This window comes from Myotis davidii, unplaced genomic scaffold, assembly GCF_000327345.1.
Source record: "Myotis davidii unplaced genomic scaffold, ASM32734v1 scaffold1525, whole genome shotgun sequence".
Classification (NCBI taxonomy): Eukaryota; Metazoa; Chordata; class Mammalia; order Chiroptera; family Vespertilionidae; genus Myotis; species Myotis davidii.
In genome coordinates, this window is record NW_006296279.1 from 569,942 (window position 1) to 583,456 (window position 13,515).

A 13,515-nucleotide genomic window follows, 5' to 3' on the forward strand; every position below is an offset into this window, starting at 1 on the left:
CAGCCACCACCTCCAGTCTCCAATGCTCCATTCCATCCCCACACTCCACTGGAATCATCTTTCTAAAATGAAAGTCTGATTATCTGCTTAATGCTGCTTAAAGCCCCTCCATGCCCCTCACCCCCACCCTCCTTCCCCACCACTGCTGCTCCTGAGAAAAATTCTAAACTCATTAACGTGGCTGTGTCATCGGCCCTTAGTAACCTTGCAGCCCCATTGGCCACCCCTCACTTGTTTACATTTTTATGTAATTACTCCATGAGCTTTGGTGGAGCACTTTCTGTGTCAGGCACCATGCTGGGTGCAGGGAGTTGGCCATGAAGAAAGACACACCCTAGCTGGTTTTGCTCAGTGGATAGAGCATCAGCCTGCAGACTGAAGGGTCCCAGATTTGATTCCAGTCAAGGACACATGTCCAGGTTGTGGGCTCTATCCTCAGTAGGGGCATGCAAGAGGCAGCCAATCAATGATTCTCTCTCATAATTAATTCTCTCTCTCTCTCTCCCTCTTCCTTCCTCTCTGAAGTCAATAAAATATATTTTTTTAATTTAAAATTAAAAAAGACACATGTAGGCCTGGAAGCCAGCCTTCACTAGCTGCTTTCTGTCCTGGCTCCTCAGAGTGTGACAGGTGGACCAGCGGCATCACCATCACCTGGGAGCAGAATCTCTGACCTTCCCCTGATCTACTGAATGGAAATAGTAGTTCGATTCTCAGGTGACTTCCCAGGCATGTCCACGTCTGAGAAGCCCTGTTGTTCCTCACTCTCACCTGCTACCTCCTCACTGAAGGCAATGGCAAGTGGCATCACAAACTCAATTACGCATTCCAACAGCCTGGGGTACTCTTTGCCCTTCTCTTGGCCTAACTCCCACCTACCCTTCAGCTTCTGCATGGACTTCCTGTCTGCAAGGATGACTTCCTTCCCTGACCTCCTAAGCTGGGAGTAAGTGACTCCCCTGTGTGGTGTCACCATCAAGACACTATGGCTCGCCTGACCGGTGTGGCTCAGTGGTTGAGCGTCAGCCTATGAACCAGGTCATGGTTCGATTCCCAGTCAGGGCACATGCCTGGGTTTCTGGCTCAATCCCCCGTGGAGGGCGTACAGGAGGCAGCCAATCAATGGTTCTCTCTCATCACTGATGTTTTTATCTCTCTCTCCCTCTCCCATCCTCTATGAAATCAATAAAAATATTTTTAAATAAATAAATGGTCCTTTGAAAAAAAACACAGACACTATGGCTCTGTCCTGTGGATGCTGCCCCAACCCCTACAAATGCTATAAGGGTAGAAGCTGCGTCTCTCTTGCCAAAACCACATTCCTGGCAGCAAGCCTAGTGTCCGACATAGTAGGTCAATAAAACGCTGTTTAAAAAAAAAACAAAAGCATAGCCCTGATCAGTGGCTTAGTGGTTAGAGCATCAGCCTGTGCAGATTCAATCCCCAGCCCCAGCAGAGCCCTTTACCCAAGCTGGCATGTGACTCTCAGTGAGCCCACTCAGTCAACCTCCAGGGAGGGAAGGGATGCTGACACTTTGTAGAACTCAGCTGAACCAACTGACTCACACACAAAGGCAACATCTACTGAAGAAGAGAACTTCGTACACCGGAATCGCCTTCAGTGTATGAGATTCAATGAGACCTTCATCCTGGAGGCAGCTGAGGAAAGAGCAAATTCCCTTTTCTCATCTTATACTCCCTCGGGGGCAGATGCTCACTGAAGGCAGTGGCAAGTGAAATCACTAACTCTATTTAAATTATGTTTCCTTCTCTCTCCCCTTTTGTGCCAAACACATATCGTTGAATTTGAGCAAGATAAATGCACAGTCTGATGAAGCTTGAAACCTCCGCAGCAAAATAGAAAGGCAAAAATTGTTCTGGTGATACACCTACCCAATTAGGATTGTATGTTGTGGGGAAATTCGCACCATCCAGTACGCAAAGCTGTTGGTGTGGGAAACCTTTAACATTCCATCAACTGGTCAGAGCTATCACCCTCGGCCGTGTTCCCCAGAGTGGAAGGACTGGCGTGGCTTTCACCATCTTTCACCTCATTCCTCTTATGCTGACTAGCGGGGTAGGTCGCTACACCCACCGGCTGAAGGAGTGAGATGGAGCAAGGCAACATCTCTACCATGAAACCGACAGGACCAACTTCTTGGATTTGTGGATGCCCAGAGCTGATCTCCAGACCAGCATCTGCCCAGGTGAGCAACCAAAGCTGCCTCCTCCAACACGCCAGACTGAAAGCGAGTCCTGGGTCCTTCCAGATCAAAGCAGCACGTGCCCTCTGCTTTCCAGAGCAAAACACGTCACTTTGAACGCCACCGAAGTAAACACGTATCCCCCTGTGCCACTGGGACTGCTCTGGAAATGTTCTATTGAACCTATGACTTACCATCCAATCCTGTATATAAGGGACAGGATTCTTTACCAACAAAACCGCGCTGTTAAAACAAAACGCAATGGGACGCCTCTGCAGTCCTGCTGCAGCCCTGTGCCCACGCCCCATACTTCTAACACAGCTCCTCTCCATTCTCCTCGGAAAAGCAAGCTTTATCCTTGTGCATGGGGACTGACCTCGAGCTTCTGTAACATACTTTGTGGAAGTAGCCAAAACAAATACAAATTAACGATGCACTGTGAATATCAACACTGTCTATAATGGAAAACTGAGGTCACTAGGAGAACAAAATTGTATTCAGAAACTCTTAACTGGGCACCTGCTGGTGTTACCTGCTGTGCCAAGTGCTGTGAAAGGTAGATACAAAGATGAACCACACAGAGTTTCGGTCCCATCTCTTCCCTTCCCCCTGGAAGGTATATAGTCTACAAGTGCCTTACGCCAGGAATTCACCATAAATAAGCCAACAGGAAAAACACTAACTCTGGGCAGGAAGACGATTACGATGGGCTAGCGACTCGTTCAAATGTTCCCAGGAGGAACAGTCTGACTCATCAATTCATTTTTCCCAACACACACAATGGGTTCAAGTAACAGCATTTAGCTGCTGGGAGAGAAGAAAACCCAAGACAGCAACAGAGGAAGCGAGATATTTTACTGTGCCAAGCACATTAAGACATGGTTCAGAATGGTCTGAATACTCACTGTTCTTCTTGTACATCAAAATTTCAAAGGAATTCATCTCATAGTTCTCAAATGTTTGCCGCACCTTTTCAATTGTATCTTTATCAGTCAGCTCCCCGTACATAAAACTGCAAATCAACAAAAGAGCTCAAGTTAGATTAGCAAATATTTATTATTCTACCAGCATATATTAAATATCTGTTCTATACCTAGCACTGTGCTCTGTAGTACACACACACACACACACACACACACACACACACACACACAGAAAATATTCAAAAAGGATTTATTAATTCAACTGTGATCAAGACTCTGTCACTATTCCCCAAAATAAACAGTCTCATAAGAAAAACACACTGGAGAAGAGTAGATCAGAAAACAGTATGACAACACATAAGGAATCAGGCAACACAGAACAGTCACAGAGCACTCTCTGAGTGGTCAGAGGAGGCCTCCCAGAGGTAAGGACAAATGGGATCTAAAGAGAAAGTGGAAATTAGCAAGGAAAGAACATTCCAGGCAACAGGTGAGCATGTGCAAAGGCACAGAGATGCGAGTGAGGTTAACGCTGGAACTGATTGCAGTTCAGTCCAGGGTGACTGGAATATAGATCATGAGGGGAAATCTGCAGCGGATGACACAGAGAGGTAAGCACAGCCCGGTCATGGAGGAGAGCATGGCCTTAGAGGCCATGAGTAATTTAAACTTCATCCTGAAAGAACTCGTAGGAAAGATGCAGAGGAAATTGACCACAGACATTCCTTCTTCTAATTCACAATAAAAATAAATACAAGTTTGTAGGGAGGGGAGAATCACAAAAGGTCTCCAATCAAATAAGAAAAGAGATGCAATTTGATGTTCGAAACATTAAGACAGAGCTAAAGAACCAGAAGATTCAGCCACTAATTCATGCAGCTGTTTTCCTACCCTCTGCCCCCTCAAAAGAAGAGGGGAAGCACTGAGTTAAAAAACTGATGATGAAATCCTACAAATTCTCACTCCTTCCTGCTCACGTGTAGAGAAAAGTAGACGAAGCGGGTAAAGCAGCAGCATGGGGAAAATCAGAGAAAACTCCTCGAGGGCAGAAACTCCTGCCTACTCGTACTGGTTCTCCGCAGAGGCAGAAACTCTGCCAGAACTTTCCATTTTCCTGGTCCCCACTGTCTATGGTCTAAAGACGAGGGTTTGTCCCTCCAGGGACAGGATACACCCCAACGAGGCAGAGCGAGCCACGGCACAGGACATTAACAAAATGAAAGCGAAGAAAAGCTATTTCTCTATGGAGCTGGAAAAGCCAGTCTTCAGACAAAGGCTCCCCATAGACGCAGGGACCATCTATCCTGCCCACCCCAGCCTTCAGGCAACAATAACAAAGACAGCAACACTCAGCCCCCGAGTCTCAGGGAAGGTGGAAGCAGTGGTGTGGCTTCCTAAACAAGGCACTCCCCGTCTTCTAAAATGGTGCATGCCACATGCGAATCTAACTGGTTCTTGATGACTTGCTGCATCATAGGATTTCAGAGCTAAGAAGAAGCTCAGAGGATATGGAGTGCAAGTCCTGAATCACCAAGATGAGTGCCATGCCTAGCTTGATACTGGCGCGGCCTTCGGCTTACTGCGGGCTCTGTAAGCAAAGTGTCCTAGCTGTGGACTTTATGAATTCGTGTCACCTTGATTATGTCCTTTCCCAGCCCAGTGAGAGCTGTTATTATCTGTGGTTTCCCTAAGCCTAGCTCTTGGCCTTTGGGTGTGCTCTTCATCTATAAACCAGCTTGTTGAATTATCTTTAAAAAAAGAATAGATCAAGACTGAATTAGCCCTGCCAAGAACAAGAGGATTCCTCCGAGGGGGTAACAACTTCAGCTCTATGACCATTTTATTTAGCCGGTTGTTCAGAGGAAGGTTTTTGAGCTTCCTCCCACTTTCTCCGAGTTAATTTGCTAGCTAAGTGACGTCCATTTAAGTGATGCGATGCCGGCTCTAAATGCCGGCAATTTACTTCACAAGATTAAACAAATGCTTGTAGAATGGAGTCTTCAAATACACGAAGGCCCATAATGACACCCAGCTTTCATTCTCTGATGATGTACTTTCTTAAGCTGTAGTGTAAGAAGGCTTTTCCACGGCATTCTACTTCAGACGCCTGCAATGCAAGAATTAAGCAAAAGAGGCTCCTGAGGGGCGAGGAGTACTAGTATAGTTGGCACAAGGTAGGTTTACCTTATTTCTAGAGAAGGGACAGCTTCAGGGAAGTACATGCACTTCTTAGGATCATATGGTTTGTTTGTTTTTTGAAGTTGGCTAAATGAGCAAATTTATCTGATTTTCTTAAAGTATCTGATTATAACCAATAAGAAGCAAGAAAGGGAAGGAAAGGCCGCTCAAGTCCCACTAGAAAGTGAAGCTAACTCTCCCAATTAGTTCTGATGGCATATGTGCACATGTAGATGTGGATCTAGACACGCAAGAGGATGAAAACATACCATGACTGTAAGAGGATTCTATTGTATTACTTAAGAGTTATAATTTCTTAATCTTTGAGCATTGGGCATGGGGGATCTTAAACTTTCTATTTCCCAGTCCCCAAAACCTAAAGTTTAAGAAAATAATAATATTTTCAAAACATTTCATACTTTTCACCAAACTATAGTTGTTTGGCTGACTTCCTAGCATGAAAATGCATCGTCTCTGAAAACCAAAAATGATGCCTGGGTCACACAGTGTTTTCCACCCTTTGGGGATGAGATTATTTCTTGATTTGGAAGGATTAGGAAAATGATTCCGCTTCTTGCAAACAAACACACTGAAGGCAGAGGAAGGACTCAGGAAAAAGAGGGGAGTGAGAGGAGCCTACGGCGGTGCTGAGCCCAGGCCTGCCAGGGCTCTGCAGGGAAATGCAAGGCAGGAGGCAGGAGGCAGGATCCGTGTTCCACTCAACACCTTAAAGACACTTTGAAAGAGCTGTTCTAACACCACTGCCCAAAGGTGCTGCTTGGTGAGTAACCCTGTCCAATACGCAAGCTGCACAGTTAGCACCATGTGCCTCTGCCTCTGGGTTAGGGATCAGAGCGGCTGTAACAAGAACTGGAAGGCAACAAAATATGGGTTCTCTTCTCTTTTTCTGATGCAAAGCTCTATGATCAAGGCACTTGTTTCCAACATTGTAGTCTCTAAAATAGCCATAAATCCTAAAAATTAATCATCTAAAATTTTATTTCATTGTATTTAATCTTCTAACTTTCACATTCAGTTTTATCTAAAACCTTATCAATTTCTGAGTTCACATTGTATAGATAAAATGATTTTTCTGAGTTTTTCCAGGTTCCCCTCCCTGCCCCACCCCAAATCTTACTGACTGGGAGTTCAGCCTTTGGGGGAGTTTGGCAGTTTAAGTCTTTGATTTTCCCAGTGCAGTGTGTGACATGGAGATGATATTGCCATAAATATTCCTGAATAAACACTGAATGAGAGAAGGGTAATTCCCACCCTGAGTAAGCCATTTTCTTTTTCCAAAAGATGCTCTGATAGGTTGTCCAACAGAACAGGCCCAATGATAAATACCTGCAGGTACTGCTTTTTTGCATAACTTCTGCCCTGTGATAGCCAGAGAGCTTGCAAAATCCATCATTGCTGTACACGATAGGCCAATCCACTATCTGCGCGTTCCCCAACACAAAATTAGTATCTGTTAAAAAGAAAAAAAGAAGAAAAGGGCACATTACTTGCGATTCAATGAGGACATAAATATTGTCAACCATACCAGGTAATTTTGCTTCCATCCATAATAGTCTCTTGAATAAGAAAGTGACTCTTCAAGGAATCCAAAAGAACAGTGATTTAGAGTGAAGCATCTGAATGCAATTGCTACGGTTACTATACCCCAAGAAGAAGTTAGCAAAGGAAACATGGTTAATCAACCAACCAACCAACAGATCCTGTAGCCATCCAGCGATTCCCAAGAGACATTTTCCAGTCTGAATTTTTTACCTCAATGAAAGTATTCTGGTAATATGAAACAAGAAAGATACCAAGATAATTTCTTCTGGGCTCCATCCAGCATCTTCAGCTTGTCAGTCTTTGGGCCAGAAGCTACAAATTGACCTCTGTGACCCTGATTAACATTCGCCCATCCTAGGAGGTTTGATTTCTGGTCAGGGCACACAGCTAGGTTCAAGTTTTGATACCCAGTCAGGGTGCATACAGGAGCCAACCAATCATTGTTTCTCTCTCACCTCTCTCTCTCTCTCTCTCTCTCTCTCTCTCTCTTTCTCTCTCTCTCTCTTTCCCACCCCCCCCCATCCCTCCTTCCCTTCCTTTCTCTCTAAAAATCAATAAAAATATATCCTGGGTGAGGTTTTTTAAGTGAGTAAAAATTTAAAATTCAGCATAAATATTAGAAGATTAAAAAAAGGAATAAAAGATAAGAAACATAAGAAAAAAATAAGACTTAGAAGGTCAATCCAAGAGGATCAGCATGCAACCTGATCAAAACAACAGAAAGAACATGGGAGAAGGCCAGAAGACTTTTTAAAATTTTAACACAATCAAATGTGAGGATAGAATAATGATATTTTCAAGTATGCAAAGACCCAGGTAACTTATTTTCCAGATATCCTTTCTTGGGGAGTTACTTGAGAATGTATATTAGCAAAAATGTGGGAGTAAAGGAAGAAAGAAGACAGCAAGGGAAGTAGGGGAAATGGCTCCAAGTGTAGAAAGCAGGGGGAACTAATAGAAATCATTCCATACACAATGGTTCAGAGAACAGACGTTTCGGAAGTGAGTTATATAGGAATAAACAACATAAAAATTCAATAAAGGTATATACTTTGGAGGGCAGGAAAAGAAATTAGAAGCATCAAAAAAAAGCTGTGCAAGAAAGGAAATCAAAATACACTATGTCACATTATTGTCATAATTATAAACATCTTAATTTCCAACTTTTAAAACCAGCATAGTCAAGCATGGAAATATCTAATTATTAAGTATCTGAATATAACCTCATCAATTCTGACACTGTAAAAATACAAATGATAAGCTTAGAGAAATAAAAGCGAACAATCATGCGATGGTATCTAGAGTTGCTATGATAAGGTATTAATATTTTACTTAAAATTGCAAAAATAACCAATAAGGGAGCAATATAATCTTAGGAGGTGGAAAGAAAATAAAGTGAGCTAAAACCTCAGCTAAATTAACAGAAGCCACGAGATAGCTAAAATTAATAAATCTAGAAATAGTTGTGATGCAAGTTATTTAGAGACATGGAAGAAACTGTAAGAAGAAATAGCTAAAATTAGAACATGTGGTCTTTGGTTAGCAGAATGGGCAAAGGGACAAGGTATAGGATGTTTGTTTCCTTTATAAGCCCTTCAGTTTGATTTTTTAACCATGAGCAAATATTACTTTCATAAAAGTAAGTATATTCTTAATTTTTAACGAATTTAATCAGAAAAAATTAAGTTATTGATTAAATTTTTCATTTACTAAAAAAAATAAAATAAAACCAGGATATATTTCAGGTTCCAGATATTATTGCAATTTCTCATGAAATATTCTGTTGATCCTTTAAAGGTATTCATCATTCCTCAAGCATTCCCACTGTCCCTGGGGTGCCTATTCACCTACAGCTTTATTGGGGAGGAAACAGGTAAGTCCACTAGCATTTTATTTGACTTCAGAAAGGAGCCAGAAAAATAGGAAGTGCTGGAAGAATAGAATCATCAGCCTGTTGACCATCCACTCAGAGAATTTCTCATCATAGAATTTAAAATTCCAAAGCAGTTTATCTACTGCTAACCCAAGCAAGAAATGAGAGCTTGCAGGGAGCAAGATCCCATGATGTGACAGAAGGTCTAGGCATTCCCTCGTTATCCAAGGACTTGAGCCAACGGAAGAAAGAATTCTAGTCCCAGTCAGAAAGCCATCTGTCTCCAACAGGAAAGGAATTCATCCTGGCCCACCTGCCATAGCCCATACATGTGACCCCCCACACTGCTTGGCTGGAAAGGGGAAATATTCTGGATTGCCTTCAACTTATGAACTACAAATAATTGACCTGAAAATTACCTTCTAGAACACAAGATGATACAAGATCAGAGATACCCATACAGATGTCATAATGTCATATATGGCATCAGGAACTAAGGGATTCCACATAAGCTATATTCCACATATTCCTGAGAATGGGTAGAAGTTATTGATATTTACTTTGTGTCGGGCTTTGTACTAAGTACTTTATTATATATTAAGATTTTTTTAAGCTTTAGAACAACCTTTATGAGGGGGTATTACTTAACTGAATGTAGCGTCATGGATTTCATTTATTCATGAAGAAACTGAGCTTCTGAGGAATAGAGCAGATGAGAGTGGGGGTTGAACCTGGATCTGTCTCGCTTCAAAATTCATGCTTTTAACCATATGTTACAGATTCTCCTTCGTATCCCATTTCAAATACTACAATCAGACCATTTCTATGAAAATCTTTGTAACACCTAATATTTATGTGCCTTCCTATAGAAACACTAAGTATAATAAGATCTTTCATTGATGAGTCAACATTCCCAATATTGTCATTATATATTATGACTTAGCTTGTGATACACAAGGATGCCCTCAGGAAATACTGACATGGGTAGGAGTAATGGTTTCCTCCTATAAATGCTTGGCCTCTCCTGTCAGTCTTTTTTTTTTTTAATATATTTTATTGCTTCTTTTTTACAGAGAGGAAGGGAGAGAAATAGAGAGTTAGAAACATCAATGAGCAAGAAACATCGGTCAGCTGCCTCCTACACACTCCCTACTGGGGATGTGCCCGCAACCAAGGTACATGCTCTTGACCGGAATCGAACCTGGCACCCTTGAGTCCGCAGGCCGATGCTCTAGCCACTGAGCCAAACTGGTTAGGGCTCCTGTCAGTCTTTGCAATGTTTTGTCTCTTCCCTCACTTACAAACTATAGTCTCTTCTTGAAATTTAGTATTCCTATAACAGTCCTGCTTCCACATAGTGACAGGAGAGGAGGAGGGACAGGATAGGAGGAGAAGAGGGGAGAATTTGTGCCTGGATCCCGATTTGAGACTCAGGGGTGGGAGAGAACACCCATCGGCAACTCAAAGGTGCTGCACAGTAAACCTGGCTGTGTTAGCACCACTGAGCCTCCCTCAGCTCCCACGGGGTCTGCAAAGAACCCAGAAGCTCCCTACTGCCCTGCTACTGCTGCTGCTGCTGAAGTTGCATGAACAGATGGTTATCACAGTGGAGTAAGGTGACCAAAGGCCATGTCTTATCAAACCGCCCAAGGCAAGGATCAACTTGGGGGGTCAGGCAAATATCAGGGGTGAGCTGCAGCACCAGTGAGAGCCTGGATTATCAAGTTACAGAGAAGGGGAGAGAGGGAGGATATGTGTAGGATTGGGACAGGACACCAAGTTCTTTTCAAAGAATGGAACATAGGTTCACCAGCTGCACCCTTGAGCCCATAGATCAGTTGGTCACCCAGTGACCAGCACGCCAGGGCTATTGCTAGAGACCCAAGAAACTAGAGGGAAGAAATAAAGCTTTGCATCTGGAAATCTGAGGCCCCAGAGGCTAGGCTAAGTGCTTGCCTCCACCCCACACACCATCTTGGAGAGAAGCAAGGGGATGGGTAGAATTGGCGTCTGAACCCAAGAGAGACCCAAAAAGATTATTTAAAATGGAAGAGCTTGAGATACCACTAACTGGGAAGTTCGGAGTCCACCATACCTAGTCTCCCCTTGCTGTTTAGTGAGGTGGGACTTTTTAAAGGAGAGAAGATCCGTTAAGTAAAATAAAGAAGTGAATCTAGGTGGATCTGAGTCCAATTTTCCAGTGGCCTACTGTGAAGCACCAAGCCTGCCACCAAATTCATACTGTCTGCACTGAACAAGTCCCTCCCACGTTGTTGAGTAAGATGTGTGGGTTCAACCTGGCTGCCCTAGCCGTGATTTATTGGCTCTCATCTCAAAGTTCCCTGTGTCTTCAGCCTTTGATGCAAATGAGCCAAAGTCTCCTGCCTCCCTCTGATCCTTTTTACCCCCTGAGGGTCTTTAGCTGCAAAGAGTGTGTGCAATCAAATGTAAGGTTTCCTAAATTCAACCTCCCTCAGCCCACACACAGTTTTCCTGCTTGTAGGATAAAACAAACATTTATCTAAAAATTGGAAAGACTCCCCCCAACCCCGCACATAAAGCTTCTTCAGCTGATAGGGCATGGGCCAGGCTACGCTGCAGTAGTCAGATGTGTCAAAATCATTCCAAACCTACCATTTGCCCATAAAACATAACCCAGAGATATTCTAAAAAGAAATTATTAGAAAATTGCTTTCCATCCTAATTACCACAAGTAACAAAGGAGAAACTAACCAAAGCAATGACTTAGAAAAGTGACTCAGTTTGGGCAATTACACAGATAAAAGCTACATTCAGCAGGCGGTTGACACAACCCTGGTTATTCAGGGGGCTACGGTAAAAACTCCACAATGTGCTTCTAATAACTTCAGATAGTTTTACTTGCAAGAGAATCCTTTGCAATGTTATAGATTCCTAACGGTATCAGTGCTTTTACAAAAAGCAAGTTGGAGTAAAAAATATATATTTTCCTTTATTTTAGAAAAATAATAGAAAACAATAGAAAAATAATGATGGAGATAAAGGAAGAGAACAAGAGGTTTGTCTCTGAGCAGTAAACAAAGACCAGGAAACAACAGTTTGATGTGCCTGAACCTAAATAAAATCTTTTCCAGAAGTTAATTTTTTAATAAACAAAAGGACAAAGGTTTGGTAGTTTGGGGGAGAAAGGAGGATAGGATGAAAAACCAGAAGCATAGTCAATACAGTACACCTAAATGAAACACCTAAAATCTTAATTATCAGCAAGTCACTTTGTGGCTCCATTGTGTTTTTTCAACAGTAAAATTCCATGAAAATCAGTCTTGTAAATTGTCAAGGGCCCAATCTTTGCACAATACAAACTGAACTCCTTAGAGATTCAATAGTTATTTGCTTTGTCTCTGATTTTAATATCCTACTGAAATACATTTTTTTTATTAAGCCGGTAAATTACAAAAGAGAGATTTCAATTTGAAAAGCACACTCAAACGCTGCATTTACTGGGTATTTATCCCTAAGTGCACGGTTTCCAAAACATGACCTCCATCTTCATTATGCATCAAATTAAAGGATGTTGAAACAGTAAAAGCAGGTTTCACAAGCAGTATGGAAGAGAATGAGACTATACATGAAATTGTGTTAGAAATGCAGAGACTTGTGTATAGTAAACTAGAGGCCCGGTGCACAAAAATTTGTGCACTGGGGGGGTGGGGAGGGGAGCATTCCTCAGCCCGGCCTGTGCCCTCTACAGTCTGGGACCCCTTGGGGGATGACCACCTGCTGGCTTAGGCCCACTCCGTGGGGGATTGGGCCTAAGCTGGCAGTCAGACATCCCTCTGGCAGCCTGGGAGCCCTCTGGAGATGTCCACTTGCCAGCGGAGAGCAGGCCTAAGCTGCAGTAAGACATCCTTAGAGCTGCTGACACTCCCCCGCTGGGGTGCCCGACCAGTCTGGGTGAGGGGCTGATGGCTATATGCAGGCTGACCAATCCCCCCAGCAGGGACCCTCACCCCATGAGGGTGTGGCCATCCTGGGTAAGGGGCTGATGGCTGTTTACAGGCTGGCCACAGCCCCCAGCCTCCCAAGCTCCCAGTGGAGGCTTGCTGGAAGCAGGTATCTGGGGTTTATTTATCTTCTATAATTGAAACTTTGTTGCCTTGAGCAGAGGCCACAGCCAGCCAGGGCAGACGGAAAGCTTCCTTCATCGCCAGGGCAACCAAGCCTCCTGCTTGCTCCAGCTCTGTGGCTGCCGGCCGCCATCTTGGTTGGGTTAATTTGCATGCAGTCACTCTGATTGGCTGGTGGGCGTGGCTTGGGGCATAGCGAAGGTGCGGTCAATTTGTATGTTTCTCTTTTATTAGATGATATTTCACTTCATAAAGGAGAGGGGTCAGCGATATGTTAAATTACTATTGGGAAATATTTATTTGTGTGATCATTTGCTAAAAAGTAGTGCAATAAATTAATTAATAATTATTCTCATTTTATAGTAATAATACTGCCTTAATGTATCTCTGTATATTTTATAGGTACTTTGAACAAAACTCTTAACCCATTATTGAATAACACCAAAAATATCATTCCCAGAACTCAAAAAAAATATGACTCAAAATAAGCAAGTAAAAATATTAAAGAGTACTAGAAAAAAGATTTTTTTAGTTAGTTTTACATTTGCCTCCTCTGATATTTTAAAATGTCGTGGTAAAAGGCTCAGTAAAGATAGGGTGGAAGGAAGGGAATCTAAGAGCGGCTCAGTGTAACACAACACATATCTGAGCATCTACTTTGTCTCAGA

The 13,515-nt window shown here is 42.9% G+C and overlaps 1 protein-coding gene across 2 annotated transcripts in view; it reads right to left on the reverse strand.

Annotated features, from left to right (window-relative positions):
* KCNH1 (potassium channel, voltage gated eag related subfamily H, member 1) overlaps positions 1–13,515 on the reverse strand; it is a 252,546-nt gene that overhangs the window by 229,076 nt on the left and 9,955 nt on the right. For both annotated transcript variants that reach the window (XM_015568819.1, XM_015568818.1), the window contains exons 2-3: positions 6,653–6,776; positions 3,110–3,216 (exon numbers count right to left, since the gene is read on the reverse strand). In XM_015568819.1, coding sequence (XP_015424305.1) covers positions 3,110–3,216; positions 6,653–6,675 — 130 coding nt within the window. In that variant the 5' untranslated portion in view covers positions 6,676–6,776. The remainder of the gene's footprint in view (positions 1–3,109; positions 3,217–6,652; positions 6,777–13,515) is intronic.